The 22,525-nt window shown below is 46.0% G+C and overlaps 2 protein-coding genes across 2 annotated transcripts in view; both read left to right on the top strand.

Moving 5' to 3' along the window:
- LOC146009764 (alpha-2-macroglobulin-like) overlaps positions 1-5,355 on the top strand; it is a 78,089-nt gene extending 72,734 nt beyond the window's left edge. The window contains exon 16 of the mRNA XM_083150224.1: positions 5,196-5,355. Coding sequence (XP_083006350.1) covers positions 5,196-5,252 — 57 coding nt within the window. The 3' untranslated portion in view covers positions 5,253-5,355. The remainder of the gene's footprint in view (positions 1-5,195) is intronic.
- A 14,114-nt stretch (positions 5,356-19,469) lies between these two features.
- LOC146009235 (alpha-2-macroglobulin-like protein 1) overlaps positions 19,470-22,525 on the top strand; it is a 159,522-nt gene continuing 156,466 nt past the window's right edge. Inside the window, exons 1-2 of the mRNA XM_083149396.1 lie at positions 19,470-19,628; positions 20,603-20,786. Of these exons, the coding sequence (XP_083005522.1) occupies positions 19,561-19,628; positions 20,603-20,786 (252 nt within the window). The 5' untranslated portion in view covers positions 19,470-19,560. The remainder of the gene's footprint in view (positions 19,629-20,602; positions 20,787-22,525) is intronic.

The raw sequence follows: 22,525 nt of genomic DNA, 5'->3' as shown, positions 1-22,525 counted from the left end.
GTTTTACACAATGGAATTTCCGCAACGTATGCGGCGCGAAAAAACCGCGCCGTACGCAGGCGGCCGTTACGCTCGCGCACGGAACGCAGCTGCCGCTGATGTACGCCAAACAGGATACACAAACAGTATATAAAGGTGTATTAGAATGTGACAAAGTTGCTGCTAACATGTCTGGATCCCAATCAGAGGTGGACCAAGAGTTGCAGCTACTTTTTGACAGGATGGACTCCAGCACCTCCTATGTGCCACTGCACAGGCAGCCAGTGGGAAATGCTGAGGCTGCTGGCCCTTCTCCAGCAGGGCAACCTGCACCTGGCCCTTCTCCAGCAGGGCAACCTGCACCTGGCCCTTCTCCAGCAGGGCAACCTGCACCTGGCCCTTCTACAGCAGGGCAACCTGCAGCTGCCTCATATGCAGCCTCAGCAGAATCATTTGGAACACAACCGGGGACTTCACAAGATACTACCATGGGCAGCACTTCAAGTACAGCGCCACGTGCCAGTGGGTGTGGGCATGGACGTGGCAAGGGGAAAAAGAGGCCAACAGAGGAACCAAGTTCCCGAAATAAGGCATATGAAGCACAGGAGCTTGCCATCCTGGTTCCGCGAGCACGTGATTGGATTGAGTGTCCACCGGAGAGGCTGACACACACACGCAGATGGAAGATTTGGGAAGACATAACGGCAGAGATTAATGAAGTGGCGCCACAAGTTCGTGAGGCGGAGCATGTCAAGAAGAGGCAAGTTGTTTTGTGATACATGTGCCCAGTAATAGACAAGTAATGTTTGAATTCATGCTCAGATGGATTTGGCAAATGGCCGGTGAGGTTGGTACGATACACAGACATGATTGCCATGTTATTTAGTTGAGAGTTAGAGTAGGGTGAGTGTGAATGTGTATTGTAACGGTTGATATCATAGTTGAATGTAATGTCATGTTTTTGACATGAAGCACATGTCGTAATATGTAGCACAGAGCAATGGCTGCAACATCAAGCATCTGGAGTGACATGTATTAATATGTCAACTTACATTGCAGGTGGCACGACTTCAAAACCAACCTGAAGAGGAAGATGACCAAGCGGTGGGAACACAGCCAGAGATCTGGGGCCGGGCCCATGCCATCAGGGCTAGAGTTCACCCCCCTGGAGTTGATGGCCGAGAGCTGTGTAGCAGTTGAGGAGGTCAGGGGGGTGAGCACGATGGATAGCGAGGCCCCAGCTGAAGTGTTTGCGTCTTTTCTGGAAGGTAAATATTTGTCATGCCATAAGCTTGTGCAAGTAATTATCTTAGAATGTGTCCTAATTGTGTTTATCATTTTCAACAGACACCCCACTGCTTGGTGAAGAGTCTTCTCAGGAGGTGGAGGAGTCCGTGCCACCTGGCCCCAGTGGTAGGCGTGTGCAGCAGCAGCCATCGGCCCAAGCCGATTATGCCAGCTTGGCCCAGATGCTTGGGGACATTAACCAGCAGGGAGAGTTGGCATCAGAACAGATGCGTAGGACCGAGGAGATCATGGCGAGCTTGGTCAGCACCCAGCAGTCCATCGCTGTGAGCATGCAGTCCATGGCTGAGGCGCATCAGGCCATGGCTGCAAGTGCTCAGGTGCTGGCCGAGCAAGCCACGCGTCAAAATGATCTCCTCCTCCACCATAATGAGCTTATGGTGGAGCTAGTTAACAGCAATAGGGTCCTAATGTCATCTGTTTCTGGTGCATTACCACCTGCAACACTCCCTGCTGGCAGGAGGGGTAGAACATCCACCCCCTCACCAGCATCTGCTCCACCTGCCCCAGCATCTGTCCGTGGCCGAAGAGCTGCTGCACAGGCCAAGGAGCCTACCAAGGGCAAACGTGCTCGCAAATGAACTTGTGGCTGCATTAATCTCCACCGTTATGTGGTCCCAACTCTTTCATTGTGCTGTGTGTGTCAGCTTCTTGTGTCCAATCACGTGCTGAGGGTAACCAGATGAGCCCTTGCTTCATATGTCATTTTTGGTTCCCCTGTTGCCCTCTTTTGCCTGCCATTACTGTCAGCTGTACTTGAAGTGATGTTGCTAAGTCCCTTTGTGTTCCAAATGATTCTGCTGTGGCTATGAATGTGTGCAATTATATTTATTTTGGATTATAAGTTATTTTGGTACATTCCTGCCATGGTTTTTGGTATTATTTTTTTTTTTTTTTTTTATTGCTTCACAGTTTCATTGTCTGTGAAATGTATTTAAATAAATTTCTTTACTTTACCAAAATTGTGTGTTTTAATTAGTACATGTAGAATACACATGTGTATTGATAGGATTAATATTCAGTGATGTCCATTCTTAGCAGTTTAAAAGTGTGGGACAAGTACAGCATATGTGTGTGTTTAGTAAAGGTTCCTTGAAGCAGCAATGGTTTCAATTAAAGCACTGACAAGCGTCCTATTAGTGAGTAATGAGTAAAGGAGTCGATTGTATTGGGTTCAGGTGTTAATGCTTGTAGTCATTAGGCGTTCCGTTCGCCTACCGCAAGACCGAGTGGTTTCCGCAAAGCAATACTTGACTTATGGACACCGCACATTTCTATCGGTTTTGGTCGCGTGCATTCGGAGTGCTATCCGAATGCACGCCCCCCAACATAAGTGTACTCCCCCGTGTCCGCCCATGTTTCCTCCCAGTTTTTCCCACTTTGAAACTACGCCCATGTCTCATTCCGCATGACGCCCATAATACGCCCATATTTCCAGACTGATTGCGGTGCACAGTTTTGTACGGGATTTGCCCGAACAGGTACGGAGTCAATGCGTGGCACATGCGCGTTGCGTTCTCCACGCATGCGCAGACGCCGTAAAGACGCTATCCGAAAGTATGCGGAAAAGTACGCATCAATCAGAATAAGGGCCATAGTCTTGTGGATGTTGACATATTGTATGACCGCATTCGTTCTATGTTGAGATTCTGAACGTCAGTATTATGAATGTACAAATCCACTAACAAGTTCATCCATTGATCAGGTATAATGTCTTGTGTTTTCTGTTCTAGAAGTACACGATGTAGAAGAATATAACTCTCCCTGCAATGCAAGTAAGGACACTCTTGAAGTATTTCAATTTAGTGATTTCACCTGTACTGAAGATGGTTTTAGAGATGTGTAATTTTCACAGTGAGTTAAAACAGAATTCACCAGTGATTGTGATTCCCAAAACACTTATTATTGGCTATACCAGTATGTTGATGTTTGGCAGCTGAAGATTTCCAATAAGGGTGCTATCCTATTAGCAGCAGTGTTTCCCCACTGCTAATAGGTTAGTCCGGGGAAATACTGTTAGCCCTGATGCCATCGTCCCTTCTCCCAATACCCTCTGTAATTGGGTATTATGCTATAATGGTGCTTCAGAATGGCAAAAGGATGTAAGGTTGCTCTGTGTGTGATCAGCTGGCTGCTAGAGAGAAGATGTTGGTACATACAGTAGGTCCTGATTCAGTGATCTCCAATGTGGGAGAACTGTGAATGTCAATCATGCTGTGGCTTGAGGAATCTGCAAGCGGACTTGCAGATGGGGGATTGCACATTGCACAATCCTCCTGCCATCGGAGATGCAGGTTAGAATCCTTTGCTGAATCAGGACCTATCTACCAACAACTTCTGTCTAGCAGCTTGCGCTCCATTACATTTATGCCTAAGAAACATGTTTATAAATATTTGGGTTTCAGACCCCTCTGTATATTTATATTTGTGGCAATACAAAAAATTTCAATTTAATGTGGTTACTGTATATATACATGAGGGGACAGGGACTTGAAAAGGAAAGGAGACATCCCATGTGCTAGGGGTGATCACATTGGTATTACTTCACTTTGGTAATTGGACCACACAGCACTACTGTGTATGTGTGGCCTACTGACCATACATGTGCAGAGGCCATACAGCGAGGGTTTTGGAGGAACCATCTCCTAGCATTTTCTGTAGCATGTTACCCATATGCTACAGGGGCTAATGCCATCTTCAGATGATGTTAGTTGTTGGGGCCAAACTCAATGCTTGGTAAACCTTACAGCTTTGCAGCCTCCATAGAAACCATTAGGAGCTGTGGCTGCTCTGAGAATCGGAGGGGCTCTGGCATATTTGGAGATATCTGCTGAAATTCCTCCTTCATACATTGGGGCTAATACTCGATGTTAGCTTGTATCCACCAAAAATGCTTTTTATTTGGATGGATATGCTGCAAAAATAAAACAAATAAGCCCCTTTTTTGTATATAAAAACAATAAACTGAATATATGACTTGTAAATAGTATTTGTGATGTTACAATGCTTTTATATTAGCACTGACGCCTGCATGTATCTCTCCCAGTGAAAGGCCACTGCTATGACTCCAGCATTTCTCAGTCCAAGAGGTGTTTCTTCCAAGGATTGTCTATAACTTAGATTTGCTATTGTGATCATCCCTGTCACAAAGTGACAAAGTAAAAAAAAAAATCTGAATTTACCAAAATTTAGGGGATCTGAGTAAAACGGAGTCCCCGCTCAGATCACTTTGGGGAGCTGAGTGAACCGGATCCCGAGTCAGGTCTTACCTCGTGTTCAAAACTTAGATGTAGAAACTGAATTTTGGGTTTGGGTCGCATGTATGTCCCTCTCTCTTATTATTTCAGGTGATATTTCACACAAGAGAGTGTACTGTATGGTGAGGTGGGAGTAATTTACTAGAAATAATACTGTAGTAATAAAAATACATGTAAGTTACATGATTTTCACTGTTTTCCCCAAGATTTCTCAATTTTTCAGAAACTTAAGATGGATACATACTATAAGATTATCTTTCCAATCTGGCTGGTCAGAGCAAAAATCTGGTAATGTCTGTGAACAAATAACTACCAACTATTTGCGCCCAAAAGCTAGGAAATGTACAAAAACATGCTTCAACCAAATTGTCTGAATGACCATTTTTGTCTGTTTTCCATGTTTGGGAGCAGATGGTCAATTGTCATTTGCTCCCAGGAATTACCAGATTTTCCTACCAACCAGTCAGATTAAAAAAATAACCTTATAATGTATATCCATTTTAAGATCCAAAACCAAACCCAAAACAGGGTGGATTTGCAAAAAAAAAAAAACAAGATGATGATTTAAAACAAAAACACGGCTCCGCACATCTTTGCCAATGTATTGTGCCCTTTTTTAACATTATACTTATGATTTAACTCTTTCTGTCACAGGATTTGAAAAAGAAGAATCTCACGAATAAAGAATCAGCATCTGAAAACATCACATAATGTGTCCCCTGAAACAACCAATACATATAGTCTATCCACAAGTAGCATACAGCATATAACTGTTTCTTGTAATGCAGCATTCAATAAACAATACACAGTGTCATTTTGTGTGTGGATTTGTTGTGCGATAAAGTTTATTAGATAAATACAAATTTATTGTAGTTATTATAAGGTGTCAAAACTAGGAAGCCCCTAGTGGCGATAGACCAGGATAACTGCCCTTGATGTTGGTTACATCGGCACTCACAGGTAATAATAAAAATTCACTGTCCCTAGCAAGTGTTTCTTCAGGGGTCTGGCACCAGGTAACCCTTTGCTATTTATATTTCATACTAAATTTCACATATGTATTTATCATGGACCTCTTAGGCTTTTAGCTTTCTCAAAGAACATTCTTAAGGTGCCCATACACAGTACAATTATTCCCATGCGTTTTGAACTAGATCGCATTGCATGCGATTTGCGTGCGATGCAATCGGGACCTAGTTCAAAATGCATGGGTTGCAGAGACTTTATGTGCTGTGCGATAGGATGCCCGTAGGAGCGTACATCGCATCGCACAGCACCATTGAACCGTGAATGTGCACCTTTATTGTTCTACAAGCCCCCCTTAAACTCCCACCTTCCTTGGTTAATGTCATCAAAAATTGCTGTTGTGCTCATAGCCCTTTTGTCTACTAACTAATGAAGGGATGGATTAACAATGGGCCTGGTGGAGCTGCATCTCCAGGCCTCCCATTGAAATAGGCCCATATGATCCCCTGCAGTGCATTTCAGATTGGGTTGACAAGAATAAAACACTTTTTTTTCCTGTCACTGCCACTAACAGCAAACTGAAAACCTGCCGATTCATCTACCGGTGAGGCTCAGCCCCAGGCTCCACCACTCCGATCATTGCAATTTCTTTTCACCCCAGAGCTGTCCAAAAGTACATCAAAGCTCTGCCTCTCTTGCAGGGACGTGTGGTGAGGTAAATGGCTGAGGTGTCCCTGGCAAGTACCAGAGCCAGATATGCACACAATATATGAGCCATGGGATACATGCCAGCATTACACACATGTGCAGCAGTGTACACTGCTGGAGATTCGCTGAGTTTTGATAAGAGATGCACAGAAAAGGTAGCCAGGTGAGGCACTGCCTCACCTGTCATAGACTTTTTACTCCAGAGTTTTGACTATAAAAATGATTAGAATAATAAAAATAAGATTTTTTTTTATAAATTATTTGTATTTTTGACATACTTTATCAATTCAAAACACTGGCATATTCTCTAGTATGACAGGGAATGCTGGGCCTCACCCCACCGCACGCCACTGCTCTCTTGGCTGTGTAAAACCTCATCCCCATGCTGGCAAAGTGCATTGAGCTGCACTAAGCCCTGCCCCTCAGCTGTACAGGCTTTGTACTCCAGGTCTGTTGATGCTCAGGGTCATCAAAAGCCTTACCCACTAATGCCCTCCCCTTCCTGAGGAACTGAGCTACACTGCAGACAGCAACCATGTGCTGAACTTGTTATATGTCTGGCACAAGAGGGAAGGAAGCTGTCACCAACAAACATGCCAACTAGCATACCCTCTTATAGGTGGATGTAATGGTTGGCACCTGTTTGTGACTGTGTGTGTAATATATATATATATATATATACTAGGTGATTCATCGCGCCCTACGGGCGCTCTTCACACCGTCGTAAGGGGCTGCGCCCCCTTAATTTGTGAACATTTGTATATGAGAAATATGGTTAGAATTGTATGAAAGATGCCCTGTATTGTAACTTAGGTGTCCGCGAATCGCGGGAGGGGGGGTCGCGGAGGGTGCCGCGAATTGCAGGAGGGGGGGTCGCGGGGGGTGCCGCGAATTGCAGGAGGGGGGGTTGTGGGGGGGTGGATGCTGCAAATCGCGGGAGGGGAGGGATTGCAGAGAATCGCGGGAGGGGGGTCGCGGGGTGGGTGCCGCAAATCGCGGGAGGGGGGTTACGGGGGCGGGGGTTGCGGCGAATCATGGTAGGGGGGGTCGCGGGGGGTGTGCCGTGAATCACAGGAGGGGGGGTCACGGGGTGGGGTGCCGAGAATCGCAGGGGGGGGTGTGTGTGCCGTGAATCGCGGGAGTGGGGGTTGCGGGGGGGGGGGGGGGTGACGTGAATCGCCACAAGAAAAAATCAACACAGAAAGGTCAACACATGTAAATGTTGACATAAGTGTGGCACTTCATTGGTGTCCATGTCGACACATGAGAATGAATATGAAAACATTCAAAAAATGAAAAAAAAAAACTTCAAAAACTCATGTCAACCTTTTTCATTGTCGACCATAGCCATGTCAGTGTTTTCCATGTGCAATTTAATTCTGGAGCTGCCGCGAATCACGGGGGGTGCCGCGAATTGCGGGAGGGGGGGTCGCGGGGGTGGGTGCCGCGAATCACGGGAGGGGTGTTACGGGGCGGGGGTTGCGGCGAATCATGGGAGGGGGGGTCGCGGGGGTGTGCCGTGAATCACGGGAGGGGGGGTCACGCGGTGGGGTGCCGAGAATCGCGGGGGAGGTGTGTGTGTGTGTGCCGTGAATCGCGGGAGTGGGGGTTGTGGGGGGGGCTGTTGGGGGGGGGGGGACGCAAATCGCCACAAGAAAAAATCAACACAGAAAGGTCAACACATGTAAATGTTGACATAAGTGTGGCACTTCATTGGTGTCCATGTCGACACATGAGAATGAATATGAAAATATTCAAAAAATGAAAAAAAAAACTTCAAAAACTCATGTCAACCTTTTTCATTGTCGACCATAGCCATGTCAGTGTTTTCCATGTGCAATTTAATTCTGGAGCTGCCGCGAATCACGGGGGGTGCCGCGAATTGCGGGAGGGGGGGTCGCAGGGTTGGGTGCCGCGAATCGCGGGAGGGCGGGGTTCACAGGGGTTCCGGTGGGGGGTTGCCGCGAATTGCGGGAGGTTGGGGGTCACGGGGGGTGGCGCGAATCGCGGGAGGGGGGGTTGCGGGGGGGTGTGACGCGAATCGCCACAAGAAAAAATCAACACAGAAAGGTCAACACATGTAAATGTTGACATAAGTGTGCCACTTCATTGGTGTCCATGTTGACACATGACAATGAATATGAAAACATTCAAAAAATGAAATAAATCTTCAAAAACTCATGTCAACCTTTTTTCATTGTCGACCATAGCCGTGCCAGTGTTTTGCATGTGCCATTTAATCCTGGGGCTGCTGCGAATTGCGGGGGGCGGGGGGGGTGTGCCGCGAATCGCGGGAGGGGGGTCGCGGGGGGTGCCGCCAATCGTGCAAGGGGGGGTCGCGGGGGGGGTCTTTTTGCCGCGAATCGCGGGAGGGAGGTCGCGGGGGGGTGGTTATGCCGCGAATTGCGGGAGGGGTCGTGGGGGGGTTCTTTTTGCAGCGAATCGCGAGAGGGGGGGTCGCGGGGTTGTTTTTGCTGCAAATCGCGGTAGGGGGGGTCGCGGGGGAGCGGGTGTTTTTGCCGCAAATCGCGGGAGGGGGGGCGCGCGGGGGGGGGAGGTTTTGCCGCAAATCGCGGGAGGGGGGCGCTCACCTGGTGGCTGTGGAGTAGCAGTGCTGGGCAACATGGGAAGGCAGTGGGTGTCTGGCACTGTCTGTGGGCTCACTGGGCTGGTTCTCTGTCACATACCTCCCAACATGACCCTCTCCAGGAGGGACACAATGCTCTGTTTCTAGACTTCCCCTTAATGTATGATTGCCATCACCTGTTTTAAACAGGTTAATTTCTCAGAAAGGTGTTCAGCACAGATGAAGGCAATCACACATTAAGAGGAAAGTCCAGGAACAGAGCGTTATAGACACAGACACCCACTTTGAGTGACAGATGTAGCCAAATATATAGGAGATATATATAGATGGACAATTAGAGGCTGGCACACCATTGCAAAAAAAGAGAAGTCTTTATAGTGAAAAAAGATGAAATCATTTTGCAGCAAGCGAAAGTATAATACAACCGTCCATACATCATGGTGAAACGGGATACATCACTGCAAACAAATCAGTCAGGCTCAACAGCTGTTTCGGCACGTGGTTGCCGTCGTCAGGAGCACAATAGACTGAACCTCAGTGCGCATATAAATAGTGTCACTAATTGTGTCTTTAATGAATAAATCAGCCCACCTGTGCAAAGACAGATCTGTCTTTGCACAGGTGGGCTGATTTATTCATTAAAGACACAATTAGTGACACTATTTATATGCGCACTGAGGTTCAGTCAATTGTGCTCCTGACGACGGCAACCACGTGCCGAAACAGCTGTTGAGCCTGACTGATTTGTTTGCAGTGATGTATCCCGTTTCACCATGATGTATGGACGGTTGTATTATACTTTCGCTTGCTGCAAAATGATTTCATCTTTTTTCACTATAAAGACTTCTCTTTTTTTGCAATGGTGTGCCAGCCTCTAATTGTCCATCTACAAACTTTCTACATGGTTTTTTGAGCACCCGCCCTGGTGTTTACTGGTAGTGTGCAAATTGCTTTGGCTTGGATATATATATATATATGACAAGGGCAGGTGAATGATGTGCGGTGCTAATTAAAAGGTCCCACACCAGCTGAAAGGGCTAAACAGGGTCCACACTGTAGCTTGCAGCACTAAGTCCAAGATATGGACTGCGGCCTCCTCCAAAGACTCCCGGGACTCACGAGAGGAAAGAGCATCTGTTAGAAGAAAGAACAGGAGGGGCGCTCCATAGTGCATAGAAGATGATATTTATTTAAAGGTAAAAAGCAGTACCAAGCATGAGGCAACAAAGTACCCGTACCAAATCAATCAACACTGTTGGCTGGGTACCACAAGATATGTTCAATTTTGAAAGCCAGGCAAAACTCCTACCACCACGCCGGGGCACCGCCGGAGACCACGAACCCCCGCTGGAATCACCGTGGATGAAGGCAGCGTGTCAGGAGACCAAACGGGAACAGCAGTTGGGGAGTGAGCCAGGCAACAGTACGAAGTGGACGTCACAGGCCCCGCCCTAACACGTTTCGTAGTAAAACTTTGCCCTCTGACAAAGTTTTACTACGAAACAGGGATGAACAAGCCAGTAATCCCTTTTACCTTGTACTCGGAGGAGCTGGTTGCTTCTTTCTTCTCGTTTTCTCTGAAGCGGAGGCAAGAACCAAGCTGAGTAAACGGTTTAAAGGTGTTTATTGGTAAAAAAGTGAGATACCTGAGGTCAGGTAGCAGACAGGGCTACCTATTGCACGTATTACACGAAAAGGTTGAACCTTCACAGAATTCAGTAAATTCAATACAATAGGAGAAGGCACGCCTGGGCGTGTAAACACACGCATTCTGTGACAGAATCTAACCAACCAGTTATAAAACAATAAACCAGTTCAGCAGTTCGACTGTAGTGACTATCTCCTTTTTGGTGCAGCTGGTCAACACTAGCTTAGTGGGCCCAATCAAGGGGCCGTCGTGAGATAAATTATACTAACAAGCGGTTAGCACTCTTGTATGGACCAGCCGTGTCGCCAAAGGAGTGTTCCAAAGATACTCTACTGGTTTAATTAACTATAATACCAGTTAACGCAATTAAGGCTATCAATTCATATAAATATAAGGCAATAATGATGTCATTCTATATAAATCACAGTGCAATTTGAGACCACAACAACAATACTACTTTACTGTAAACATTATTATGCTACTGGGTACCCAGTTTCCTATCAATAAACACTGTCCCTAGGACAGACCTGTGCACAGGGGTTTTGGAGTTCATTGGAGGCCTCTCCTCAGTTGCTGCACAGTGGATATGAAACATAGAATAACAGTCCTCTTTGGTTAGGGAAAGGGGTAGAAATTTGGTTGGGTAATGTCCTGAATAAATAAAAACAGACAAGGCAATAGCACTTACTGGTATACACCACAAGATGGTGATGTAGACCTGCTGGTCTCTAAGGCTTTTACTGTAACTTGCTTTTAAAATACTCCTACTCCACAACGCAGATTGGGAGTATTGTGGCCTCTCTGCTATTAATATCTCTGTAGTCCAAATGTGTCTCTATCTGTGGAGGTGTCCCTCCAGCTAGTGGACCTTGCTGATGAGCCTGATGAGTGTATTCCTCTGACTTTAATAGACTTGACCACCCTCGTATCCTGGCAAAGCATATAAAGGGCTTCATCCACAAGAGCTACATGCTTTGTCAAATCGCAACACTTTAGCTCCTCCACTTTCTCCAGCTGTTTCTGCAGCAGCCTGATCAGGGGAATCACCTGACTCAAGCTGGCAGTGTCGGAACTGACTTCACGTGTGGCAAGATCGAATGGAGAACCTTGCACAACATGGTGATCAGTCTCCACTGCGCATGAGTACGGTGCATCCCTGCTCCTTTGCCTATGTCATAGGTGGCTGTGTAGGCTTGAATGGCATTTTGATGCTCCTCCATCCTAGAGGGTGGAGTTCCAGCACTTCACAACCTCTTGTTTGAGGTGATGGCAGGGCAGGTTCAGAAGTTTTTGATGATGCTCCAGTCTTTGGCAGGCAGTGGCAGAATGGTGAAAGTGTCACGCAATTTTGCAGAACACTGCAAGCATCTCCTGCATGCCCCTGTCACTTTTAAGAAAATGCTGCCCAACCAAATTTATTAGGTGGGCAAAACATGGCACATGTTGGAAATTGCCAATATGTAATGCCCGCACAATGTGGCAGAGTCTAAGTGGGGTAAACCATTGCACAATGATTTCCCCCACTTTCTCTAAGAGGTTGTCAGCATTGTGCCTCTTACCAAAACCAGTGATACACAGTGTAGCCTGCCTTGGAAGGAGCTGGCATTTCGATGATGCTGATGCTGCGGAGGGCAATGCATCTACCCAGTGGGCTGTCACAGTCAGTTTGCCCCTGTTCCACTTGTCCACATGTCCGTGGTTAAGGGGACAGTGGGTTCATCTTCATTTTTCAGGAGTGGAAGTGGAATAGCCTCCCATCAGAGGTGGTAGAGGCAAATACAGTAGTACAATTTAAACATGCTTGGGATAGGCATATTGATATTCTTACCAAAAAAAGGATCAAATATGGTTTGAGGTAACATGTTTAAAAAAGGGGCAGACTAGATGGGCCAAGTGGTTCTTATCTGCAGTCAAATTCTAAGTGAAGTGGAATCTAGATGATATTTGAACCGGGACACAAAACCTCCATCAATCATTTAAAGCCCACTCCACTGATGGCGGACACTGGACACACGTCTAACACCAACATAGCTGTCAAGGCCACAGTTATCCATTTTGCCATAGGTTGACTGCTGTCGCTCTTCGTCCTCATCTCAAACGACTGTTGGGTGGTCAATTTCTTAGTGAAAGATGTAGCGGTGTTCCGACTTCCCCTTTGGGATGATGAATGACTCCCAGCAGCAACAGTAGCAGCAGCAGTAGGTGTAGCACTGCAGGATATTCTGGAGGAATTCCTGACAGAAGAGGAGTCAGTCATGCCGGTGACATGGCCTGCAGAACTACCTCCGATCCAGATAGAGGAGGAAATTGATGAGGAGTGACTTGCTGGTGTGGTTTTCAGACACATGGGGCCTTATTCTGGTTGGTGGGGTTCTGTCCGCGTGCATTAGGAAGGCCGATGTTTGGTGTTTGCGCATGTGCAGAGGTGTATCTGCGCATGTGCGAACGCCGCGCACATCCGAATACGGCGTGAATTCTGTAAGAAAACGATCGGTTGGAACACTCCGAACAGGGGGTGGAGTGGGGCGTGAAGGGCTGTTTGGGCTCATTAACATATGCGTACGCCCGGCGTTTCATGGGCATTCCCATGAAAACGCCGGTCGTACGTATGGTAATGCGGCCGTGACGCACGTGTGGGGGGCGGACATATGACATAGCCAGATGCCAGCTGCCCACCCATATCCCTGATTTTGCACGGAGAAATACCCGAGTGGTCTGGACCATCGAATGATGGGGAGGTTCCCAGAGATGGAGGAGGTGTTCACATGAAAAATCCCCTCGCGGTCCGTTTGGTCGGCGTCTTACCGCATTCGGACGGTGTGAGCGATCCGTACAGAATGCGGGGCTAAGAACGCTCGGTTCCTGTCCGAAAAATTTGCATCCTACTGAATCAACCAGAATAAAGCCCATGGATACAACAGGATCAAGGGATTTAGGTGCCCCTGGACTGCTTATTGTCCTAGCCAAAGTTTCTGAACTAAACAGTGACTTACAGATGGAGCATGTCTCATCTTTGGCTGGCGCTCGCCAGACCCCTTGCGCTGGCGAGCACTGGCGACAGAGACTGGGACGCGCGTGCGTCTCACATGCACACGCGTCCCAGTGTCTTGACGGTGGAAATGCGGGTCCCTGCCCATCTCTGCTTTAGGGAGATGGGCAGGGTTAGGGTGGATGGCAGGGCTGCGAGGGGCACCGCAGGAGGCGTCAGGGGAGGCGACGGTGACCCAGGACAAGGTCCGGGGCGCGCGTCTCATGCGCTCGCGTGCCCCTGGCGGGTGCCGGCCACTGGCGGGGCTGGCAATAGAAATGCCAGCCCTGCAAAGTTAAGGCCGGCTCCATCTGTATGAACGAACTTCAGATGACGCATAAGCGAGGATGTCCCTAGGTGGCAAGAGGTCTTGCCCCTGCTTATTGCAGCGTTACATTAGCTACATATGGCGAGACAATTGTCCGGATCTGGATAAAAATAATTCCAGACCAAAGATGTGGATTTTTTGGTCTTCGGCCCAGGCATGGCAACGGACTTTTGTCTTGCTACATCAATATCCTGCTCCTGGTGTACACCATTGACACCTCCAATCTCAAAATCAAGAACTGGACTGTAAGTGATCCTTCCAGCATATGCAGAGGGCGTGAAAATGGTGGAAGCAGCCACCTCTTCCCGTACAGTGATGGAAAGGTCAGGCATCACAACCACCAACACCTTTGAACTTTCCTTGGGAATTTGTGATACCATGTCTTTAGAATGCACAGTTGTTTGCTATGTTTTTGATGACAGCTTAACCCTCCTAAATTCTCTAGCAGGAGGAGGACGAGGGCTTAGATCATCATGTGAAGCTGAACCACTAGTCATGAACATAGGCCAGGGCCTTAGCCGTTCCTTGCCACTCAGTGTAGTAAATGGCATATTGGCAAGCATTTTTTCTTTTTTCTTAGTGTTACTGAATTTTGGACTTTTTAATTTTACATGCCCTCTACAATGACATTGGGCATTGGTCTTAGCAGACGACGTTGGTGGTATTTCATGTTCTCTGTCATGTGTAGTGACAGCAGCTTCAGCACTAGGAGGAAGTGGTTCTTGTTCTTTCACTATTTTATCCTCCAAATTTTTGTTCCCAATTATCTTTCTGGAGCTATAATACTATGTGGCACAGGAGATTGTACCCCTAAACCACAGACGTGCCCCTGCACTTAACAGCAGTACAACTGGACTGTCATTGGACTTATACAGCTGTCGGCTGTACCACTGGACTTGGCGGCAGCACTACTGCATTGGACTTATACAGTAGCACAGGACACCAGCACTAGACAACACAGGACATAGCACTGGACTGCACAGGACACCACCACTACGACCTGGTCACCACCCCATGCCAGCTTCCCAGAGACACAACCTCCCTCAACCCTCTCCAATGCCGGAATGAAAATGGCAGCAGGTAGCGGAGGACTTATGTTGCGATCGAATCTCGTGAGATTATGATGCCGGGATGATGACATTTTGCATCGTTCTGCAATCCAAGCTTGGTGACAAATGCCGAATGGCGCTCAGATTGCAGTTCAGATCCCTGACGTTCAGTAGCATCCGGATTTCAGATATCCTGACAAGCTCATCACTACTGGATACTGCAATTGATTGTTATTGGAACGGTGGATACTGAAACAGGCATGAACTGGGTAGCTTGTGCCAGGTAACAACATATGATGATGCTTAAATACAGTTAAAAAGTCCAGAGTGCCGACAATGATGAAATATAGAAGGAAAATCCAGATTTAACATAGACACAGGAATACAGACATACCAAGGAATCTTGAAACTAGCCAATGTAGGAGCAGACTACAGATAATTCCTCCGGAATGCAGGAATGGCTGAAGCAAGAGCAGATATGCAGGGATACACCATCACAGACATGCTAGGGAGCTTAACCTAAATAGCAGTTCCCAGGTACAGTCCCAGCTGCTCATAATCAGGTACTTACCCTGCAAGATCAGAGTGGAAACTGCTACTCACATACCTCCCAACATGACCCATCCCAGGAGGGACACAATGCTCCGCTCCTGGACATTTCTCTTAATGTATGATTGCCATCACCTGTGTTGAACAGGTTAACTGATAAGAAAGGTGTTTCAACAGAGTTGATGGTAATCATTCATCAAGAGGAAAGTCCAGGAGCAGAGTGTGTGTCCCTCCTGGAGAGGGTCATGTTGGGAGGTATGTATTCAGGCCACTGGTAGAGAGTGTGACACCTAGAGGCAGGGAGGAGATACAATGCAGAGAAATATAAAATAATTCACACCTACATGGCACATATATTGTATAGCCTAATCTAATCAATCAGAGCAGCCGATTAATTAGCTGATCAGAATGATTTACTCAATATATGACAACCTTGAGTGTGTGCCAAAAACACCCCATTGGTAGGGCAGAGCTGCAACACGCAGCCATTTCCTGTTTCCAATGCCTCTAGCAGTAGCTACTAAAGTTCATTTAATGAGCAGCAACCCCCAGAATGAAAAAATGAATGTTTCACTCCTCAATCAATGGCAATATTCAATGGTTTCATTTTTGCACTTGTTGCACCCAATAAGAATGGGTTGAGTTGTGTTAAACCTGTGTAATATTCTTGTTAGCTAGCCCAAACACAAGTATGGGAACCCAAAACTAGAACTTTTATGCCAATGCTGCTCGCCACCTCAAGAGGCAGTGTTGGCTCAATTCCCACCAGTTATACCTGTGCTGAGTTTGTGTATCCTCCCTGTGCTTGTGTGGGTTGCCTTCGTGTACTGCAGTTTCTTCCCTCACTCCAAGGATATACTGAGGAGTTTATTGGCTCCTGGCAAAAATTAAACACTAGTACAGTAGTTCCCAAATTAATTTTTTCAATAAATGTTTATTCAAATTTTCACATAATAAACATTATAAACAAACAAGCAGGTAATATGAGAGGTAACAGATATATACCCCTTTCACACTGCACTTGTTAAATGGTACAGTATATTGCCGTTTTTTTCCCATTTCTAAACGTTTAAGGCTGCAGTGGGAAAGCGCCAAAGTTGATTTATCGGTTAAAGATAACCGGTACTTCAACACGTTTAAAACGGTAATCTATTGAAATGTGAAGGTTAAATACCCCTTTTAAAGACCGTTTAAAAATACCGGTTCTTTAAAAGTTTTGGCAGCGTGAAAGCGGTATTAATGAATTAGATCTCAGTTGTGGTACAAAAATATATCACAAATAGAAAGGTTGTTAAGGCCTGAAGTAACAACCCAGGAAATTCAGTCAATCACTCTGTTGAACTCATAACAAACTCATAACAAATCCTGCTTAAAGTCTTATAAACAAATAACATAAAAACGAAACAAGAAGGAAAGTAGAAGAGAACGGTATAGAGACAAGAGTGGGAGGAGGGGGTTTCTGTGGCCTTCCTATGTACCCAAAACCCACAGAGAGAAGAATTTCCTCAATCCTTCATTAAACATACAATGCCTAGCTGCAGGACCAGTAATATAGGACTCATTACCAAGTTATATACATCAGGTATGTTGGAGAGCACTTGAAGTCGAGCCAGGGAAACCAAGTAGTCGTAAATCCCTGTTGGCTTCCTGGTGTCATCTGCATATCTTCCATAGTCCTGTACATATCTATTCTACTAAACCACTACTTCACAGTAGGTGGGGCAGTGCACCACCAACGTACAGGGATAACCACTTTTGCAGCGCTATTTAGGAACTTTAATAGGGATTTTTGGTAGGTGGTCAGAGAGCCCGCCACCTGGTTCAGAAGCCAGAAAGCGGGCTACGAAGGGACTCCAGGGCCCAGTATTGTCTTAGAGATGGAAAAAACCTCATCCCAAAAAGGCCGGAGTGAACAACATTCCCACCAAATATGTAATGGGGAACCAGTATCCTCGTTACAGCGCCAGCAGGTGCCTGCACATTCGGGAACATTTTAGTTCCCAAACTTTTTTGAATCACGGCACCCTAGCATGTTAAATAAAAATATAAAATTAAGTAAATTGTGCTTTATGTCATCCTTGGTTTCAGTTATTTAATTAGAGGCAGGATTTGCTTCCTTTTGTCCAAATATTTTATGATTGGCAGACACCAGCACTGGTTTGTCTATTACATTAACCATACATAGGGGCAGATGTATTAAGCCTGCTGAAGAGATGAAGTGGAGGGAGATAACGCACTAGCCAATCAAATCCCAACTGTCCTTTTTCAAACACAGCTGATTGGCTGGTGCATTATCTCCACTATTTCTTCGCCAGGCTTAATACATCTTCCCCATAATATGAATTGGTCATGTATTTCAGATGGGATGTTGCTATAGGATACCAATCAGATTCTACTTATTATTTTGCACCTTTTAGAAGATACTAGAATTAGAATCTGTTTGGTTGCTGATAGCAACATCCCACCTGAAACAGAACGCCCATCTTAGTAAATAAACTCCTAAGTATATGTGGGTACAGAGTAGCTGGGCCAAGTGGTTCTTATTTGCAGTCAAATGTTTCTATGTCATTTAGAAATTGACCAAAAGGTTGTTGTTAACGCTTTGATTGCAAAGGGATTTTCTCAAAATAGGTGTAAAAATTGGCAAGCAAACATGTTTATTCATCATAATGACCTGTAAGGTTTATCTTATATAGGAAATACAATCTTATTTTACACATTTTTTATTTGAATGTATATAACAAATGTGAGTGACGCTGGAATTTTTAGCATATGTTTTGAACATCTCTCACAGAGATCTTGGCACTGAAAGGGTTTATCGGCCATTTTGCAGGACAAATATATTGACAAATACCGTACTTAGGGCCTTATTCTGGTTGGTGCGGTCGGATGCGTATTTTTGGACAGGAACCGAGCGTTCTTAGCCCCGTCTTCCGTACAGATCGCTCACACCGTCCGAATGCGGTAAGATGCCGACCGAACAGACCGTGAGTGGATTTTTCATGTGAACACCTCCTCCATCTCTGGGAACCTCCCCCATCATTCGATGGTCACAGACCATCGAATGCAGGACCGAGTGGTCAGGCAGCACCGAGTGCTTGGGCATGTCTCCGTGCAAAAGCAAGGATATGGGCGGGCAGCTGGCATCCGGCTATGTCATCTGTCCGCCCCCCACACGTGCGTCACAGTCACATTACCATACGTACGCCCAGCGTTTTCATGGGAACGCCCATAAAACGCATGGCGTACGCATATGGTAATGAGCCCAAACAGCCCTTCTCGCCCCTCTCCACCCCCTGTTCGGATTGTTCCGACTGATCGTTTTCTGTACAGAATTCACGCCGTATTCGGACGTGCTCGGCATTGGCACATGCGCAGATACGCCTCTGCACATGCGCAAACACCAAACATTGCCCGTCCGACCGCACGCGGACTGAACCACACCAACCAGAATAAGGCCCTTAGTTACAGTACTATGAAATAAACAAAAAAGTAAAAAAAAAAACGGGTATGGGTCATTGGATTGACCAATATTAGGTCGACATGCATTGGGTCGACCACAGAAGGTCGACATGGCTTAGGTTGACACGTGAAATAGGTCAACATGTCTAAGGTCGACAAAAGCATTAGGTCAACATTCAACAGTCAACATGGACATCATATAAGTGTACTGCTCCCCCTCACATGGCTCGCTGCGCTTGAAATGTTTCCGGCACGGTGCCTCACTGCACTCGGCACACTATTTTATTCTCCCACCACACCCTAGTGGATGCTGGGGCATGAAATACCGCCTGTTGGCGCAAAAAAAGCCCCATGTTTTTTAGAGGGGCGGCACTGACCTGTTCGCTAGGCTGCAAGTGTATGCTGCCCAGCAAACAGGTCTGAATCAGGCCCATTGTCTCTTGAAGCAGAGCGGTGTGTTTTGTAAGATCCATATTGGCAACATTCCATGTATTCTACACGTGAGGCCAGAAGTGCTTCATCAGCAGAAGAGATAAGCGGTCGTGACCTGCTGTTGAAATAACATTTTAAGGCCAAAATTCTCCAATTTGACGTGATGCTCTTAGGTGTGTTTAGACTGAGCAGCAGCACAGGATAGACAGGCCACTGTTCCCAATGTTATAAGCACTCACACAAAGCAGAGGGACGTGTGAACATGGAGGGTCTTCTTCTCCCCATCTTGCTGTCCTTGGTTTCTCCAGCCCTTTCATCAGCATCAACACCGTAAGTGGATTACTACTTTATACGTCTCCAGTAAAATCCGGGCCATTTGCCAGCCTGAGATTCAAAATATGCTGAAACATAGGAGGTTATTCTGGTTTGCTCAGCTTACCGCGCACCTGAGATGCCAACCACGCCGAATACGCCGCCCCGTCCACATGCCACCAATTTCCCTTGGTACCATGCGAGGGGATGTATAGCGAAAACACCATTGAATGATTTATTCTGCCTTCTTAAATAGAAATCAGTGAAAACTGACTTTTATTTGCGTCTGGATGGTGTCGTCCCCCCCCCCCCCCCCCCCCCACACACACACGGAAGGCATCAGCATTCCCGCTGCCATACGCCTCCGGCCCGCCCCGATGTTTGCAAATGGCTCAGACTATGAAAGTACATGCGCATAATAGATCATGCGCAGTCCCCAAAACATTGGGACGAGGCTGAGCTCGCATTATTGCAAGAGAACCAGAATCACCCCCATAACCATAGACTATGTTCTTATGTACCATGTATCAATCAGTCCCCAAAAAACCTGATATCTCTCCAGTATACAGATTAAAATCACTTCATTATTATTATTATTATTATTATTTATTTATATGGCGCCACAAGGGTTCCGCAGCGCCTGACAATACATAGATGAGAAAAAGCACAAAACAAGAAAAATAGTGATTTACAGTACAAATGCAAATTAGGACAAGTACATGGTAAATAAAAAAGACAGTAGCAGCAGCGGACACTGATGCAATAGAACAGTGGCAGAGATATATTCTAAGAAAGGCACATGGGGAGAGAGGGCCCTGCTCGTTAGAGCTTATTGTGTTTATTTAAATGCATTTCAACTTGCATCATTTCATAATTGAACTAGTATTATTATGTCATATTTTGAAATAGTTTTTATTGCTAACAATCACATTTGCTCCAAAAATTGGGATAATGTTCAATATAAGTCGTACGTTATCTTTATGTTACTGCAGTTACTATGTGATCACAGTACCTGCTCAGATGGCGCATCCTTCGGTGGAGAAAGCTTGTGTTACCATACTCCACCTGCAGGGGGAGCTAAAACTTAGGATGGAGTTAAAGAAAGATGATAAAGTTCAACTAGTGACAGAGGACACAATAAAGACCCCCAGTTATCTCCACTGTTATTCTTTTCAGGTGAGTACATCATGTTTGAGCTGGAAAGTGAACTAGTAGAACGCATTGCATCACAGTTTGCTAGAGATAAACAGAGATGTTATCATTTCACATGGACACACAGGACATACGTAGTGACCGCTTGGGCAATCTGCTGTTACAGATTCACTTTTTCTACAAAGAACTATTGGGGTTATTCAGAGCTGATAGGTGTTGTGCGAATTCTCACAGTGATCGATAATCCAACTTCTGCGCATGCGTACGGATTACAGAACCCACAAATCAGAAAAATTCGGCTGGATGTAAATTCACTGATTACCGGGTCCCGGCCATCATTTGTACCCATTCCATCTTATTAAATTGCCCATGCCTTTGCTGATTTCGGACATTGTGTTGTCTATGTACAATTATTGACACTGGAAAGACAGTGACCAAAACCACTGATGATGTGATAGCTTTAAAAGCGCTGTTTAGTAAAATGAATTAAGTTTTGGCAAAATTTCAGCAAGGTTTGTACTTGGCTGAAGTATGAAACAAGCCTCAAAGAGAGCCTCAGAGGGGCCTATTTTTATTTAGATGCATAAACGTCAAACAATGTACGTATGCTTGTATGCGCATATGTTTTTTGAACATCTCAAAATGCATCCTGGATAGCAGCAGTAACAGTTCCAAGAGGGGAATATTTCAAATGCACACTAACCCATGATTTTGCAGTTACCGAGGAACTCTCCGTGCCTCTGAATTGCACTGCACCCGTGTGCTGTACCGGTCTTGCTGTGAGAGGTGGGTAGGTGGTGTAGTGCCTGCTGCTGTACAGGTAAAGCTGGACCACTTACCTAATGCTGGTCCTGGTAACTCACCTGCACAAGGACACGGGGATCTAGGAGGAAGGAGAGTAGATGAGTACTGTCCTTCCTAGATGCCGAAAAATGCACCCTCCGTCCCATGACGTGCCTTAAAAATGAACTTCGTGCTGATGTGAAGGTCATCCTCAGCACTAATGGCCTCAGAGCCTGAATTAACACCTATTGGCACTTGTGCACCAGGTGAAAACTTGACCTTCCACCCAGAAGGAATGGAGATAGGCAGAGACAGACACACAAAAGACAGACGGACAGAGATGATGCTCACCAGCACTTATCTGGCACTTCTCCACATACAAGTCCATGTAAGGAGAAAATGACAAAACTACCGTGCAGGGCCTAATGCTAACTAATGTGGCACAACTAACTAAACTACATCACAAACCCCTTAAACTGACAATATGTGTGTGGAGCGATAATATAACTACCAGTTCTACAATAAATTCTGCCCTGCATGGGAAACCACATTCACCAAAACACAGTGCAAGATCAAGGGCCTTATTTTGGTTCATTCTTTCTGACAAAATCCTTCTTAGATGGGCAAAACCATGTGCACTGCAGGTGGGGCAGATGTAACATGTGCAGATCTAATTAGATTTGGGTGGGGTTTTACTTCAAAGTGAGATCTATATTGCAGTGTAAAAATAAAGCAGTCAGTATTTTCCCTGCACAGAAACAAAATTACTCACCCAAATCTAATTCTCTCTGCACATGTTACATCTGCCCCCCTGCAGTGCACATGGTTTTGTCCATCTAAGAAGGATTTTGACAGAAAGAATGAACCAAAATAAGGCCCCAAGTGACCAGACTGCCCTTAAAAACTCTGTATATCTTCTGCTGTACACTTCCCTACCTACAGTAGGTAGAGCTGGCCAGCTCCTACATGCCCCTAAATGT

The sequence above is a fragment of the Crinia signifera genome, chromosome 6, assembly GCF_055691185.1.
Source record: "Crinia signifera chromosome 6, ASM5569118v1, whole genome shotgun sequence".
NCBI classification, from domain to species: Eukaryota; Metazoa; Chordata; class Amphibia; order Anura; family Myobatrachidae; genus Crinia; species Crinia signifera.
Note: the sequence above shows the minus strand (reverse complement) of the source record. Positions and strands in the feature narration are given on the sequence as shown.